The sequence below is a fragment of the Centroberyx gerrardi genome, chromosome 22, assembly GCF_048128805.1.
Source record: "Centroberyx gerrardi isolate f3 chromosome 22, fCenGer3.hap1.cur.20231027, whole genome shotgun sequence".
NCBI classification, from domain to species: domain Eukaryota; kingdom Metazoa; phylum Chordata; class Actinopteri; order Beryciformes; family Berycidae; genus Centroberyx; species Centroberyx gerrardi.
Window position 1 is genome coordinate 17022787 of NC_136018.1, and position 17695 is coordinate 17040481.

General features: G+C 48.2%; 1 protein-coding gene across 1 annotated transcript in view; it reads left to right on the top strand.

Moving 5' to 3' along the window:
- The first annotated feature begins 3535 nt into the window (after positions 1-3535).
- Positions 3536-17695, top strand: part of LOC139914256 (rho GTPase-activating protein 12) — a 47168-nt gene continuing 33008 nt past the window's right edge. The window contains exon 1 of the mRNA XM_078291546.1: positions 3536-4210. Coding sequence (XP_078147672.1) covers positions 3536-4210 — 675 coding nt within the window. The remainder of the gene's footprint in view (positions 4211-17695) is intronic.

Sequence of the window (17695 nt, forward strand, 5' to 3'; positions counted from 1 at the left end):
CACATCTGTTTTGAATGAAGCACAGGGACAAAGGCAGTCCGAGTCTCGGGTGTTTTGCTACAGTGGCTGGCCAGCAGATGTATGCAGACAAAACCCCAGGTCGTGATCCCTACCTGATGTTTACTCTGATCTCTCTGTGAATGCTATTTTTGACTAGTATGCTTCATGATGATCCATAATGCCTGTATGCAATTCAGTGTAGGTGTATTTTTAACTTCATGGCATGGATTTCTATCTTCTTGCTTGTCATACAACAGCAGCGTTTCAAAGAACCCCCAGGATAGAAATGCATAAGATTTTATCCCAAGGAGCCCCATCTGAGAAGAGTTTTGTTGTTGGTTGGGACTTTGCATAGAATTGCACAACTGTCTACAAATCAACTGGAATCAAATTGTATTTATGTAGCACATTTCATATGACAGTGTAACCCAAAGTGCTTTACAAACATGGTTAGAAATAGTTCAGGGTCATGGAAAAGAAAGGCAGTAACAGAAACAAGATAACCAACATCATGAAGGGACGCAAGAACAAGAGTAAGTAAAGTTTAAAAAGTATGGTTAAAGAAGTTGAAGGCGATTGATGGTTATTTTAGAAAGTCAAGAGAAAAGAGAATTGCACTAATCTATTCTACTTCTTATAAAAGCATGGACTAGATCTATAGGTGTCTAGGTGGGAAGGCAACAGTGGAAACACTAAAACCCCCCAAATTGTCATAGTGATACATTCTCTCATTGTCTAGTGAATGAAATAAATGGCAGTTCAACTTCACTATTATTTTGCTGGGGGTCCCCTCAAAGACCCCTGGAGGTCCCACTGATACAGACTATCGAGCCCCAAACAGCATCTGTAAGGCTAAGGAGAAGGAGGATTTGACTGTTGGAGTTGGACCAGGCGGACAGAAAGACGGACAGTATAGCTGTTCAGTCTGCGCGGTGCTGAGCCGCGCCGCTCTAAGTGGCACACTTTGATTTTCCACAGAGCAACAAGTTGGCCGGAGCGCTCCTCCGAGACTTTTCACTTTTATTCTGGCTCCATGCAGCGAGGGGAATTCGTTTGCAGTGAAACTCACTCTCTCAGGTCCTCTGCCAGAACTCTGCAGAAATAAAAGACAAGCACGCCAGTTCAGAGAGAGGAAGGAAGGCGGAGGGGGTGGGGGGGGGGAGACCGAGCGGAGCTGTAAGTCTTCGCTATATTGTGTCTGAGCAGTCGGTCTTAATTTATGGTTAACGGTAGTTTTTGTCAAAGTGGGGTGACTCAGTTGTGGGCCGCTGCCAAGGTGGATGATGTAATGCTTGATCTCCAGCCTCCTGTCTGGCTTTTGAGGTTCCTCTGGGTTTTATTGATACACTGGGATGTAAATTATGTTAATGCCGCACTCCATAAACAGAGAACCTGAAGTCAAATTGATATGCCTCCAAAAAGTTTGAGTTTGAGTTCAGCGGCATCTAATGTTGATAGTGAGATTTAGTTATTTGATGATTTAACGTAATAACCTTGCTTAGTTTGAACTGCTGCTTTGGCAATCCAAGGACTTTTAATGATGACGCTGTCTTATGCAGTTGTTGGTGTATTTTTTAGACCATTAATCTTTAGGATAAGTGTCTCCACTTTTAGATGCTTATGGTATGAAGAGGGCAGTCGCCGGGTGACCCAACAGATAGAGCTATCTTTAACAAACTCACTGCATGACGTTCTCACACTCCTATCACAGAAAATGCAACACACTGGCGCTTGTCATGCCACTTACAAGAGGCTTTATCCTGTATCTGAGAACGCAGTAGTCATGCAGCCACCCAAACATCGTACCAGAACCACAGTCCATTTAATGAGGTGTGTAACTAGCTGCAGAGTCGTAAAGTCATGGTGAGGAGGTAGAGACTGTTGCTATCATGCTACACCGCTGATACTACAGTTATCATGTGTGTGTGACTGAAGCTTTGGCAGACGCTGGTCCCCTGACTTCATGTCTCTGCCACTTCTGGCGATGGTGTGAACTGTGGATTGGGGGAGGGAGGGGGGGTGACATGGGGATGCGTGACTGATTCCCAGTACTCGTACAAATACACACACACACACACAGACACACACAGACATAAATCAGACGCTGACTGTCTTCTGAGAGACAGTCATTCATAAAGGCTTGGATGTGTGTGTTGACATCATGGATGAGGCTTCTGTTGGGACAGGCCCAGAGTACTGTCAGGCACACACACACTGAAAGCTGGGGCATTACGTAACGCTGTGTGTGTGCTTTATAGTGTTGGAACAGATAAAACAGAAACTACTTAAGACCATTGTGAATTTGCAGCCCATCTCCTCATGTCTCCCTCTGCCCCTCTCTCATCTCTCACCCCGGCCCAGACGGCTCTCACCGCCGTAAATCTATTCTGGGTGTGTAGCTGTCAGTCTGCCTCTGAGGTTGAGAGTGTGTGTACATATTCCTTTACATGAGGAGGGAGCCCCTTATAGATTCAGCGGCGTGTTCTCACGCCTCGCTAAAAGCACCTGCTTTTACCGCCTCCGCTTCCAGGATGTCAGTCCGAGCCGGCTGCTATTTCAGGGAGGAAGAAAGAGAATTTGATATGAGGGAGTCGCGGCACGGCAGCAGCTCCTCTGCGCCGGGCGAGCCCCGGACCCCGGATGAAGTGGTATTTTTAGGTTAAACCGACGAGGGGACACTCTCTGACAGACAGATCAATGACAGGCCATCTCCTCATCCCAAAACAAACCCAGCAGGACCGGGGAGGGCCCAGCTGTCCTCTGACTCACATACACCGACTGACCTATCAGAGCTCAACACGCATATTGGGAGCATAGTTTCCATCCCCTGCTCTATTTTTTAACGGTTTCTAACTGTATTAATGAATAATGATGCAAAACTGCAGTGCAGGACGGTACGAAACAAAAAAAAACTTGATTTTTGGTCTCTTAGGGAATTGAAGCTCCAGGGAGCCCAGTGTCTCCGCTGTTGTCATTGGATCGCATGCAGGATCAGTGTGTGTGGTCGCGCTGTCGTCACCTGTGGCTCCGCAGAGGGTGGGTCAGGTTACCGAGGTGGATATCCTATGTGGTCGCATCGGTTACCACAGCAGTCGATGTTGACTGTGTGTTGTGGGTTTCGGTAATCAGAGGGAGGAGTTGCCCCACGGTGTTCTCTCGACTCACTGATACAGTATGACTGTCTGGAAATAGTTCATGTCATAATGTGAGTTAGGCTGTGTGTGTTACGGCAGTAATGGTAATTAGGTGAGTAATAAGGTGGGATTTGTAAGGCTGAAAGCTTTGTACCATGTGTTGAGTGCTCATGGAATGGGAGTGTGTTTGTGTGGTTTGGTGTGTGTGTGTGTATGTTCAGTCTGTGCTCAAGGGCTTGTGCCTTCAGTATCTTGAGAATGTAGCTTGTGACGTCTAACTAAAACAAAACACCCTGTCTCTCTCCTCTCCTGCAGCAGTTCCCCAGTCAGACATGAGGATCCCTCCAGGCCTGGGTCGCTGAGCAGCTGAGGTCAGAGTTCAAACGGTCCTTCCAGCAGTCATGGCAGACAGAGAGGGGCCCGTCGCCCCGGGCCAGGTCTACATCGAGGTGGAGTATGACTACGAGTACAAGGCCAAGGACAAGATGGTGGCCATCCGCCAGGGAGAGTGCTACATGCTGGTGAGGAAGACAAACGAAGACTGGTGGCAGGTGAGGAAGGAGGAGGGCACTAAGGCTTTTTACGTGCCGGCCCAGTATGTGAGGGAGGTGCGCCGGGCGCTCATGCCCCCCCAGAAGCCCACTCCGAGGGCCAAGCCCACCGTTCTGGATATCTGCCGGGCGTCCAATGAGAACCTCAACAGGCCCCAGCAGGAGATGTCCAGCTTTGGGCGTCCATCGCCGTCCTCCACCCCGTCACCGTCCTCTGACCGAGTCACGCCACCCGCTCTGCCCAAGGACGCTAACCAGAATGTGGGGAGTCCGCATCACTGCAAGGTGGTGGCCGAGCTGGTGCTCCTCCACAACAATAACAACCATCACCATGCCAATAACTCCACGTTGCCACGGACACGGGCGGACTCGCCCCCGCCCAAAGTGGGGAACAACCACAACAAGAGTCCGGACAGTGACCAGACCCCCCCACCGGGCGACCTGCCCGGGGAGGGGTCCAACAAGCTCCGCAACGACTCCGAGTCAGGGGACGACTTGAGCAGCAGCTCCACAGAACACATGCAGGTAGGAGAGGCTGCTGGCTTAGTCCGTTTGGAAATGCCATACCTGCATTATCTGCTTCACTTGTCACCACAATCCCATGAACTGGGCTTTTGTGCAATCCTCAATAATTTAAAGGAATAGTTCACTCCAAAATGAATGAATTTCCATTTTAGGGTGAATTATTCCTTTAAACACAGGAAATTGGCTGAAAGTTTATGCTTTGCTTTGCAATAGAATGGAGTGGGGGATTCTTCGTGAGCACCACTGGTTTCATTCTCGTCTTTGTCTTTCTCCCGTTTTTCTCATTCCTTTCTCTTGTCTGACTCTACGTTTATTCCCCACTCTACACTCATTTCACCCAATTCTGCTGGGACGGCTGCAGATAACCGTCCTCGCCCACCATCAGATTCTGTCATTTCAGGTGTTGAGCGATTGCACGTTCCTCTGTCACTGTCTCCTGCAGAGCTGGATTCATTCATCAGCCCCCGTGGAGAGTGGCCTGTTTTATTCCACCACACTGCCTCAAACACTTTTTTGCCTCATTTGCCAGATTTGACAAGAGCAGCAACAATTGCAGGTGCTTATTAAAATCCTCTGCCGTTGCCCTTGAAGGGGAATTCGCCTGGCTGGTGCAGATGTGTGTGTTTTTTTGGGGCAGGGCGGCTGTTGCAGTTGGGTCATTAAAGACTAAATGGTCTGTTCACGGCTCCACTGCTTAATGGAGGGTTCTGTAATTGAGAGTCTTCAGGTGGGTTTAATGTGAGGAATGGTGAAAAACAACCGTTTGGTTATGTAGCATTGGAGAGCTGCTGTCGGCTCTGATTTTGCTTTTTAGACGTCCTGATGTCCTTGTGTTACAGGAATGTGAGCAAAGTTTTTACTCATCCGGATCAGTGCTTTGAGGCAGATTATCTGTGCTAGGGGTTGCTTGCTTGGTATCTGTATAGCGACCAAGCCCTATTTAGAGATCGATTGAAGCCTCAGACCACATCATTCTAGGACAGAGACCCGACTCGAACCTCTTGATGCCCCCTGATGGAAAACTGAAAATGAATTCTCCCCCTCCCTCCGTCTACCCTCCACCTTCCATCCCCTAGATTGATAACTCGGGCCTCCTCCCACCTCCGTGATATCTCTCTCATCACCCAGCACCAGCAGAACGGGTAGAAGGCCAGGAACCGGGGCTTATCCTCCCTCGTCTGCGGCGGAGGTCGATCAAAGTGTAAAAAAGGAGGAGGAGGAGAGATCCAGAGAGCGTGAACCTAAAAACGCAGAGGCTCTGCCGTCTGATAAGCGCCGAGCCATTTTTGGGGTGGCTGTATCCAGGCAGGGTCAGCTTGTTTGAAGGCTCCAACTGCTGCTTGTGCTCTTTGTTCCACAGGCAGTCGCAGCCTCCTCCACCATGGAGCTGAACAAAGAGAGACGGGCTTGAATAGAAACTAGGTCATATCTGCCGAGGATCAGTCTGTAGCCCCCAGTCGCCCCGCCGTGGGGACCAGTGTGCGCGAGCGAGAGCGTGTGCGAGTGTGAATGCCATGTGCGATGCACCATGTGGACTAAAGGAAAGTGAGAATGGAAGCCCACTAACACAGTTTACAAATTTTAGACCCCATACGCAAGACGGCTAAATCTTCTTGGGTCGCAATTGAAATATCTCCAAACCCCTTTCTTGGGGGGTGGAGAAAGATCCTTTTCTGCGCTGCCGCCCGCTTTCACCAACCTTTTTTGAATTAATTTCACGCCTGTCAAATCACATGGGCCAAAATAAACACACATTTCGGTCTCGGGCATTTACATTTGCATGGGCGGTATTTTTGCCAGGCTACAGTCGTGGCGGCGGGGCGGATGAGGAGCAGACAGCAGACGTGATCCAGCCAAACTCCTGGTGAACCGCGGTGCCGGGGTCGCAGGGGCAGGTGGAGCCCCCCCCCCCCCCCTCTCTCTTTGTGTCTTTGTGGTCTTGTGTTAGTTTTTCCTGTTTGGCCGGTTGCCAGGCAAGCGAACGGACCCTGCAGAAAACCAATTCTTTTAACTCCCCTACTTCCACTCCTTCCTGTCATTGCTCCGGTGCAAGGCAAATTATGTCTGTGTGTGAGAGAGAGAGAGAGAGAGAGAGAGGATCCATCTGTGACAATGCCCCAGTGTTTTTTTTGTGAGAATTGATGCTGAAACAATATTACTGCCCATTTGCCTTTTTCTTTTTCCCTTTCCTTCGTCCTCCAAAGCCATCCTCCCTCAATCTCTTCCCTCCTCCGCAAAGTCAGGTCTCACTCTGTAGGGGAGAGAAGGAGCCGATGGATGGATGGATGTGTGAGAGGGATTTGTCAGTGACAAGCCTGTGCTCGAGTGCCAGCTGGTCGCCTCTAATTGATTTGATTTGATCACTGGGTGATGGTTATCGCCTCTGTTCTTTCTGCTCTTTCCCTATGTAATTTGCTTATCTCTGGGGCTCTGGCAACGGGCGAGGCTGACGGTCCGCATTTCTCGCCCTCCCCGACACCACGAGGGTTCGCTGGGTTTGCTGGCACAGCCGTCCCTCTGAATCCTATTTAGTTACCAAGTCTCTCCCCCCCCCCCCCCTCCCCACTCCTCTAAAAGCACAGCTCCTATGCTCTTAAGGGATTGACAAAATAAACCTCTTTTCCTCACTTCTCAAGAACCTGGCATTGGGATAGAGCGGTGTTTATTTTCTTAAAAGAACGTGGCAAACCGTATGATTTAAAGCCTGTTTTTCACTTAAACACATTGGGTTTCTCCATGGCCACGCTGTTTTTAAAACGCCACTGTTTTTAAAACGCCACTGTTTTTAAAACGCCGCTGCTTTGCCTATTTTAAAATTCAATTTAAACATGACCATGAAAAGTCTATCGCTACAAGGACCCTTTTTGTTTGTTATTTTTGGAGGTTATTTTGAAATACTTTTACTCATAACTTCCTGCAAATGGAGTAAGTAGAGCCTAAGTAGTAGAGACTTTGCGAAAACAACTGTTTTGATGGGGAAAAATTGTCTTTGCTTTCCAAAGCGCAGGGACTTAATGAGTGGATGAAGGCTGATCTGTGGGATCGTGTGAGAGGCCAGATTATTGTTTTCCTCCTCGGAGATGTGTCACAGAGCGGGAGATGCGGTGGCCCTGGATGTGTTTGTGTCTGTGGCTTTTGCGCTCTGGAGCCAGCGGGCCGCCCTGCGCTCACTTACTGTCTGATTATAATGATGTTTGACCTTCAGAAGCCCCGCGCCCCGCCTTGATACCGCCGCACACAATGAAGCACGAAACACCGCCGGCACCTCCCCTCTTCTTTCTCGAATCTAACACGCTTATTTGTTCAACTCGGTCAAATATAGAACCTCGCAGCTCGTTGTGTGCGGCTAATAAAACCACTAAGTCCCCTGAGATTACAAGCCGTATCAGTCACCCCCCCCCCCCCTAAAATAAACCGTGTTCCAGTATCACATGTCTCGTCCTGCCTTAAAGATGCTTATAGCTGCTGTGACATAACTGGCTTGTAAATGTATCCGGACTGATTCTGCGGAGGGAGAAAAAAAGGAAACAGCTGAGTTGAGGCTAGAGTCTACGTTTCCCTGTCTCTCTTGGCCTGCTGTGTGGTCTTGGGTAACATGCTGGCTCGCTGGCAGTGCCTGAAGGAGGGGTGGGGGGGTGGGGGGGGAGTTGTGGGTGTTGTGAGACATGGACAAAGTGAGAAGGCCCTGGGCTGTGACAGAGCCGCTGTAGCCCTGTGGGACGACAGGCGAGGCGGGCAAGACGGAGACCCGGGGACAGGAGGCCAGACAGACACGTTTTCATGTTTGGGTGAATCTGGAGATTAGGAGCAGCCTGTGAGCCGCAAACCCACCGCATGGCTGCTGCGTTAAGATGAACGACTTGAAAGAGCAACGGTACATGGTCACCATTAAAGATGGAGGAGAGCATTAAAACTGAATGCCTTATACTGTCTGAGCGTCTGTCGAACGACTTAAATGAATTGTTCATTGTGCGCTGTTGTTTTTCTGCTGTGAGCGACTTACGCACACAAGGCCATGTGTGTGCCCTTTCGCTCGCTTCTGCTAAGTTGTATGTTTTCTGACTTGCGCAACGGAGCAAAGGTTGTGAGTGTGTATCAGGGGCTTAGCAGTGTATTGAAATAGACTGCTGTGTGTGTGTGTGTGTGTGTGTGTGTGGGGGGGGGGGGGGGGCAGGGAAAATAGCAAGACACCCCTGAGCGTACCTTGAATATGGCTTCAGCCAAAGGTTTGGGCAATTCACTGCTTTAGTGCCAGCTATTTTGGTGCAGTGAATGGATCATTAATGGCCAATGACGTCTTTTTCCCAGACACAGCAGAATGTGTGCATTGTTCATATAAAGCAGCACTGGTGAGAACTGTCCTTTGTGCCTCAGAAAGCTTTTTTGTCTCACCTTGTTGCTCGAGGGTCCTGGGAAGCTCTTCAGTTTACTGTACAAAAAAAACGACCTGCTCCTAAACATCAGAGCACCACAATAACCTACTAATTACATGTTCTGTTAAATGGATTCCCCGCCACGGAGTCTAAAATTCAAACGAGCAGCACAGCGCTCTTTACAACAGCCAATTTTCAAATAAGCTGAAATCTTTGAAGTAAGTACAAGAAAGTGCATGCTCTTATTACATAATGACCTTGTAAATACCACCGAATATGAGTGTAAGCGGTGCTGTAAAGTGAAGTGCAACCTCCTCCTGTCTGCTGTGCCCCGTAATCTGGAGCTGTGCCGAGAGTCTTACTCCCCGGCCGGCTGAAAAGGAGGCCCCTGCTTGTTTTCCAGTGCATACTTGGCATTCCTGCCACAGTGCCTACACACACACGCGCACACACACACACACGCATACAGTGAGTCGACCGGCTGGCTAAGTCAATGAAGGTCTGCTTTCCCCTCAAAAGTGAAGCGCTGGACCTCTCCTAATCTAATATTAAACCTGAGCAAATACCGCATCAGCGGTGTTCATGTGATTGTCTCTCTCTGTTTGTGTGTCTTGCTTGCCTTACTTTCTCATTCTCTTTTCCCTGTCTGGGCCTCTAGTGAGCTTCTAGTTTCTCTTCTACTTTCCTCGCTCGCTCTGTCTCTGCTGCTTCCTCTTCTGCTGGCGTCATATTCCCCTCTGCCCACCTGTCTCTCTCCTCAGCCATCCTTATTGAATGATTGTTGTCAGATGTGGTCTAAGTGAAGGCCAGCACAGCGGCGAGGAAACCCGGGGCTCCCGGTCGGCAGGCCAACCTGCGAGGACCTTTCATCCCCCTCCCTCCATCCTGATCCGTGCTCCTGCGGTACGACAAGAGGATTAAACCAAGCAAGCCCCCGGGGGCTGAGCCTTCAAGACGACCACAAGAGCCGAGGTTGACGAATCAGTCTCCGGGTTAGGGAAAAATCGTGTCTGTTTTGTAATGTCCGGGATTTCTGCTTTTAATCCTTCCCGTGAGGTATGGAGGAAGGATGGGAGAGGAAGGACGGTTCTTGAGTGCCGAAGTCCCTCTTCCCCGCTTTCTCACCGTTTAGGGTTAAGTGGTAGATTCTAGGGCTAGACCAATATCTTTGGATCGAAGCTGCGGATCATGCCCCAAAAATACAATTCAGTGTTTACCCCAGTATTTAATTCTTGGCAGGGTGGAAGGCCCTCTGAAAAAGATACCTAAACTCTCCACTGACTCTCCATACTAATGAAATTCTGGTGGGGTAGCAGCTCCTTGATGCAGGGCAGGGCAGGTTTCATGGCAGATTGCCACTGCTGAAGCCGGTCGAGTAAAATCCTCTCCCGACTCCCACACCACACTGGAATGATAATTCTGCACCATCTGAAATAAATCTAATTATAATAGTAAAAGCATCGCTAGCTGCGGTCAGGGAGGAACCTCCATCATATCGGTGGTGGACGACATGACTGGCCAGTATCTGACATTTAATAAAAGGCCAGTGTCAGCCTGACATATTGGTCAAACCCCAGTGGATTCTCAGATCCTCTCCAGTGTGTTTCAGTAGTAAAAATAGATGAAGGCAAAGCAAACACAATTGCAGGGAAAAACCTGTCGCAACCTTGCAGCTCTACCAAGGTACATGAATCAAAGTGAACTGTGGACAATGAAATTGTTCAGCTACTCTTGGAACAACAGACAAAACTTCTATGCTAAAAAATACTGTTTTTCTACTGTAAGAGCCTTCATCTCCTGTAACTGAAGAGCACAGCTGACCGAGGAGAGACTCTTGCAATTCAAGCCCTCTCTCTCTCTCTCTCTCTCTCTCTCTCTCTCTCTCTCTCTCTCTCTCTCTCTCTCTCTCTCTCTCTCTCTCTCTCTCTCTCTCTCTCTCTCTCTCTCTATCTGCTGTATTGGTTTCCTCTCTCCCCTTCGGCGTCCACAGTGCCGCTCTGCCTATCAGCTTGTGATGCAGCGTGGCATTTATTCACCCAGCGGACGACCGGGATACATCACCTATTTAATTTGCTCACTCCCCCCCCCCCCCCCCTCTCTCTCTCTCTCTCTTTTTCTCACTCCATTGCTCACTGCCGTTTATTCAGTCCCTCCCCTGTCGGCCACTCTCTCTCTCTCTCTCTCTCTCTCTGGGCTTGGTAGCATAGTTCACTGGACTGGGACAGCATGTACCCAGAGGAGAAGGTAAGAACGCCTGGCCGGCCCTACCTTTTTGTTTCAGCAGCGATTTCCCTTGGCCCTCCTGCTCCTTCTTCTTCTTCTTCCCTCCCTCTCTCATCTTGTGTAGCTGCTAAGCCCCGCCTATCAGCCAAACACCCCGCTACCCTCTTTCCTCGATTTCCTGACTCTCACTACAGGCATCATCATTGCTGTCTCATCAGTCCGATGCGACTTACAATGAGAAGGATGCTTGGACAGGACACACGTTCGTCTGGGACACTCCTGGTTCCAGGGCGATTTCTCCCTCTAGCCCCTCTGACATTTAGACTTGAACGATTCAGACCGACAGCCCCAACTGTTGTTTATGCTGCTTATGTGTTTGATATGGTGTCGGGCACGTGTGGGTGTACTCATGTAGGCTTTATTTAGCAAGTAACTTTACTGACCCCCGCTGCGCTATAAGCCACAGAGGTCCGTGTTTGCATACAAGCGAGGATGCTCAGGGCGCCGGGCTCTCATTGCACGGTTACATAACCGATGCTGGCCGTGTCCGGAGTCTTTTAAACAGCTGGTACTCACTTTCCCCCAGCGGCCTCCTGCTCTGGGTGAGCGGGCAGGTCAAGCTATGCTTACAGTCGAGCCACTGAGGACAGCGATCACAGCCTGGAAACCTATTCCCCCCCAATATCCCACGCAGAGCTGTCTGTGTTATGAGACGCGTGTGGCTATTAGCATGATGACAGTGAAGTCATTTAGATATCATGTTCCGGCCATAAAAGCGTTTTTGGCCCCGGCTGCGTTAAGCGGTGCTTTTTTTGTGTTGTGTGCCATGTTTTCCCGATTTCTCCTATTACCTCTGAATCCACCTTGGGGGATCGGAGTCAGCAGAGCACTAAAGTGGAGCGCCGTTGCTCCCCACAGTGCTTGGCTTTGTGTTTCTTTCCCTCTCCGTTGCAGCTTCCCTCTTCTTTTTTTGCCCACGCTGGTGTTTAGGCTCCGCAGAGACTGACTCAAAATTTGAAAGGTTGCAGCAAAGCATGCTTCAGAGGTGAAGGTTCCTCTTGAAATGGTTCTCTTTTGTTTCTCATGTCGCTCCAATATACTGATTTTTCAGCCTAGTATGTGAGTAAAGTGATTAACAGTGTTGCATGTAAACTCATAAAGGGTCCTGTGCAGCCTGTTCTCTGAGAAATGAGTCTTTTTTCGGAAGAAATCAAATTGTAACTCAGGCAAATCTAATCCTTTGTGTGTATTATGTCTTGTCTTGCACCTTCTTGTCACACTCTTGTCTTCATTTATTGGCTACTTGGGCTTATTGTGCTCTGTCTTTGTAGATTATAGCTTGTATCACTCAAGGATAACATTCAGTGTAACAATACAGCACATTACTGCAGATCAAAGACAACATTTGGGAACCATCCGGTGTTTCTCTGCTCATCTCGCTGCTTTCCTCAGGAGGGGCACTGCCGGCGCTGGTTGCCAGTGTGTAGGAGGACCGGTGGAAGCATCGGAGCGTGGGCGTCTTTGAGCATCGAGGGGCACATATTGTCTCTGTCATATGCCATTGTTAATGTTAATTACCCAGCGTGGCTGCCAAGGAGACGGGATCAACCCTGAATTGAACAGTGCAGAAATATGAACTGCTAGCTGCCGTCTTGCCAGAGGTCATTTACTGTGAGGTGGAGGGGAGATTGGAATTGGTCTGTCACCATCTATCAGATCGGAGCAGCAGCTGCTGGTGTCTGTCTGAGTGTGCAGGGTTGTGGTACGGTGTGGAGGAAGTACTGAGGAACAGTGTGTGTTTTAGCCTCTGCTTTCTGTCAATTACCTTGCGCTGTTCCGTGTATTGAACTCCTGTCAATGGAGTGATGGACATTTGTTTTACTGATGGATGTGCCTTTGTGTTTTATGGTCATCAATCATGTGTTTGTAGATAGGAGGGGCTCTGCTGCTCCTACCAGTCCTGTGCCCAGTCCAGGCCCGTGATTTTTACCGCTGAATTGACTTTCCAGAGACTCTCAGCGTTTTTGTCCTCAGAACTTTCCACCGGCTGCTGTCGCTGAAGAGAGATGCTGCTCTCAAAAAAACAAACAAAGAGGATACAGAGAGAGGGCACGCTATTACTGTGGATCAGTCTAGATACTTCTGCCAGCTTTACAGTTCTGTGCCCAAACAATCATTTCAAACGGCAAACCACAACAATCCAATTTTAACACAGCATCAACACACATCCTGGATAATTGTACCCAGAGGGGCTCGCAGCTCGGCAGGGGGTCCACCGACCAAGCTCTCCCTTTTGGGGATGCGCTGCCAATAGATATCACTGTACGTTCACTCAAAGCTGGCCAGGAATAGCTCACCGATAACACGGAGACACTAGGAGGCAAGGCTGATATGTGTCCTCGCAGCTCTCTGGTACAAGGAAGAGACTTCCAAGGCCACAAGTCGACAGTGTCCTTGCGTTTGATTGGCAGAGAGACACTTCCCAGTGTCCATTAATGAAATGGATATGCCAGTGGTAACGGATGTCTCAGTGTTCCCTTCATGCTCCGGCGGCTCCGCAACGCCATTGGCTGGTTTGATCACCTCCTTGTCTGGTTGATTGACAGCTTGTTGATTATTCTGTCAGGGAGGGATTATAGAGTTTCAGTCATAACGCATAGACCAGCTAGCCTCTTAATGCAGAGGCAGCGAGGGAGAGTGTTGGGAAGTAGTGATGCTGTAAAATGTTGTTCAGTGTTTATTTGGCTTAAGGAATTACTTTAGTGGGTAAGACTTACAGCAGTTTCAAGGTTTGTGTATGTTTTGGGATGTTTTTGTCAGCGTGTATGCATAAGATTTATTATGAATTTAAACCCTGCAGGCGTTCTGAAGCTGTAAACAGGGAAAGGGTCCTTCAGGAGGCTGCTTAGTGGTTTCATGTTTCTCTCTCTGCCATCGCCATTTCACAGTTCTTTTTTTCTCATTTTGTGTGGTGCTTGGTCCAGTCAGCGTTGGCCATATTGAATAGAAGCAAAAAACACAAATATGTGTGTGTGTGTGTGTGTTTGTGTGTGTGTGTGTGTGCCAGTGGTCTTCCTCTAACTAGTGGTTTCATTATTACAAAGAGCTCACACCTGACCCGGACTCTCCAGAGCTTCATTTAGAAAGCAAGTAACGTTCCTCAGAGCTGAAATTCTTATTGAAGAAGTCAACACAGGAATTGGATTGTCTAACTCTTGATATGTCAGGTACGCAGGTTGACCTGATTTAATTTCTAGACCAGACGGGGGGAAAATTAGAGGCCTAATTTAGGATTATTGATCAGGACTCATGATCATCTAAAGGTAGCCTGCAGACAATATTTGCTATATAAATCATTGCCAAAATGAACTATGACACTAACCATCATTGCTACAGTACTGAATACAGTAGTGTCCTGTTCTCCGTGCTGTCTTATAGGCCTTTGTGAGCTGCTTTCTGTTGGCATAACTCAATATTTCCCCTCCCTGCTTCTTGTGATGCGTTCCATACCAGTTCTTCAACCCATTAATTCAGTAATTGGGACCAATTCAAAACAATGCAGATCATACTGAATTCAACAGTGACAGTTGTATGTTTCTGCATGCGTTAAATTGTGTCATCACAACTAATCTCACTGAGGTATATTAATGAGACAATCCTTCATGTTGCATCTTTTAAGAGGCTAGCTGGTCTCAGATCAGCACTCCTGTTCTGGAATACGCCCAGTTTTACATAACCTACTTACAGAAAGACAGACGTGGTAATTCTAGCTGGATGAAATGCTCTGACAGAGTATTAGGAAATTGAGGAGATTACCCAATTTAATACAACACGATTAATTAATTAATGCCATGATTAAAACATAATTGGCTAAGCCTCTCTCACTCTTCCTGCAGGCTGCTGCTACTCTTTCCCTCTCTGTTTTGCCTCTCGGGGGGGCAGGCAGTGATTGCTATCTGCCGGTAGACCTTACATAGACTAAATCCATTCTGGTAATGTATCCACAGTGGAAGGACATTAGATAGCTGACCTCATTTGACCCCAGTGCTGCTCACCATCTGCTCAGACAGACCCAGGCACAGCACAGTGATGCTTGTTTACATAGACCTAGCTGACCCTGACTTCTGTGCAATCCTTTCATGTCATTTCCCCATTAGAAGCAGTGTTTCAGTGATTTTTCTTCAGGGGGGTTGGTAGGTGGCGTTGGTGGGGCGGGCCGCCCCTCCAAGGAAATAGTAGGGGAAACAGTGAGAAGTGTGTCAGTTTGACTATGCTGACTGGGAATTAACCTTATTCCCAACAGTTCTCACATTCGCTAGCAATCTAACTAGCTTACTAGCTTACTAGCTAGTTCACTACTAGCTTGCTACCAACACTATTTTGGCAGCAAGATAGTCGGCAAAATATCTTACCTTAAAATGTGAACCTATTTTCCTTCGGGTTCTTGAGATCCATTTGTTTCTCATCCATTTGTTTCAGTAGGGAATGATAAATGATGATAAATGTCTGATTGTTTGTATGATGTGTATTGGTACAGAGCAGCAGATACGTTCAAAACAGCCGGCGTGTGAATAAGGTGCATTATGGTGGTGCGTCTCTTGACTTGCCAGACTAAGCTCTTGATGCAACAGGCCATGATGAAGGTCAGTTGTCTGAGTGCAATGTACTTGCAGTTTCAGTTCCCTCTGTTGACAGCCACTGTTACTTTCTATATGAGTCTATTGTTTGGGGGCCATCAGCAGATAAGCCAATGTGTAGTATGCATGCTACACCAAAGTGTTTGTGGGTTTTTTTCCCCGATGAAGGGACTACTTAGAACATTGTTTTGTATGGATTAGACTAGTAAGATGGGCCAGGCCGGAGTGCGATAATCATCTAAAAAGTGCTATGGGCTTTATGGGTAAGCTTCACGCACCAGTAACTGTAGGACAGAGGGGCTTACAGGTCAGGCCAAGCCTGGACAGACAACCCCCGCTTTTGTACACACACACACACACACACGCACTAGAATGCAATCTTCTTAACATATCTGGATTAAGGGGTTGTGTTGTGTACCGTACATTCCTGGGTTACCCCACCCATCCCCCCCAAACTCCTGTTCATCCCATACTAACATGTTCCAACATTTCTCATCTTGGTGAACAATGTGTTTATGCGCTCTGTGCTGATGGGCTTGACCCTGATTTGTGGGGGAAAAAAACAAAATCCTCTCTCTCCAGCACCAGGTCTAATGTACCCTTGATTCCCCAAGTCGGTTAGGGTGCCAGACGTCTGTAAATGTTTACTTTAGGACGAGTGCGAGAGGGCATTGGGTTTGTAGATCTGTTTAGTTCCATGTCGTCGTTGTTACTCAATTCACAGAGTCCACCCTCCGTATTTGTGTCTCTTCCCTCAAGCCCCTGACATTAATTGAAAGGCGGGTAATCTGTCTTTCTTAGCATTAGGGGGGGTATGTGGCGGCTGTGTGGCCCGGGAAAGGACCCCCTCCCGGTGGCCAATAGAGGTTCGTTGTTGATCCGCCAGCCAATCCCCAGGCTCTCAAGCCCCTATTGATCTGAACTGAGTGGGTGTTTGCAACCATGGTGACATATTCAAATCAGACAGCAACCACTCCAGCGCCTTTTGGTTGTGGTGCTTTGGCTATGTTTAGTATTGTTTGTCTGTGATGACGTCTGAGAATGATGTCAAAGGGTTAGGAGGAAACCACTTCACACAGAGATCCTTAAATTAGCTTTGATGCATCATCTAAAAGGGAATAAGAGGGGAACTGTTATTAATTTTGAGCAAAGGCGTGAGTGTCTTTCAGGCATGCTCCATGTTAGAGATGGGATATACACTGAATGCACAAAATAATTAGGGACGCTCTTTTCATGAAGTCCACTGATGAGGTGAATCCAGGTAAAAGCCATTATCCCTTATTGATTTCCCTTATTTAATCTCTACCAATCACAAAGGAGGAGATGTAGATAAAGAAAAGCAAACAAGTTAGAAAAGGATTTTTAAGATTTGAGACAATTGAGATGTGGACTGTGCAAAAGGGGCTGTAACTCGGTATCAGAATTTTTCTCAGTAGAAAAAACTCTGGCAGTATATTGCCATTCTAGCCACAATATTACCCAACAAATCCTTGATTTGGCCACTGCAACATTTGGAGATCCTGAACTCAAAAGTCTGGCTGCATTTCCAGATCCCTGTCAGCAAACGGCACCAGGTCTCATCCCAGCTCCTCTGGACCCATTTCTACATCTCTGTGCCCATTTGGGCCCTGGTCCAGTGTCCCTTTGTTACTCCCACGGGTGCTGTGTGCCAGGGTTCCCTCTCAACCCACCGACCCAGTGTTCACTACTATCTTCCAACCCAGCAGCACCCATTCTCCAGACCCCTCTCACTACCACTCAGCAGGACAGCACCGCCTCACGGTTCCAGGTTACCGGGCGCCCTAATTCCTGCCCCGCTCGGCACCGACTCCACCGATGGATCGTGGAACATTTGGCAGACAGAGTTGTCTTTACGTGCCATGGCTGGCGGGGCAAGACAATAGCAGCATTCTCACCGATGTGGCAAGACATGCCCGGTGGAAATTGAATTGCCTTCTACAGAAGCGGCTCTATGACAACCAATTACCCGACCAAGACCCTTTACGGGTCACTTAGAGGACGAGAGAGAACAAGGCTGTCCGCTTGGAGATGTTAGAGCCTGGGAAAGTGTGGCTGTTTCTGACAGCATTGAGGAATTTGTGGTTGTACTTTCGAACCGTGTGTTTTTTACCTGGAATCTATGGCATTTTGTTCAGAAAAACAAAGAAATGAAAATGACAAATGCATCAGCTGTCTTGCATTTTGATTTTTCATACCATTAGACTCTTATTTCAAGACACATGCAGGACAGG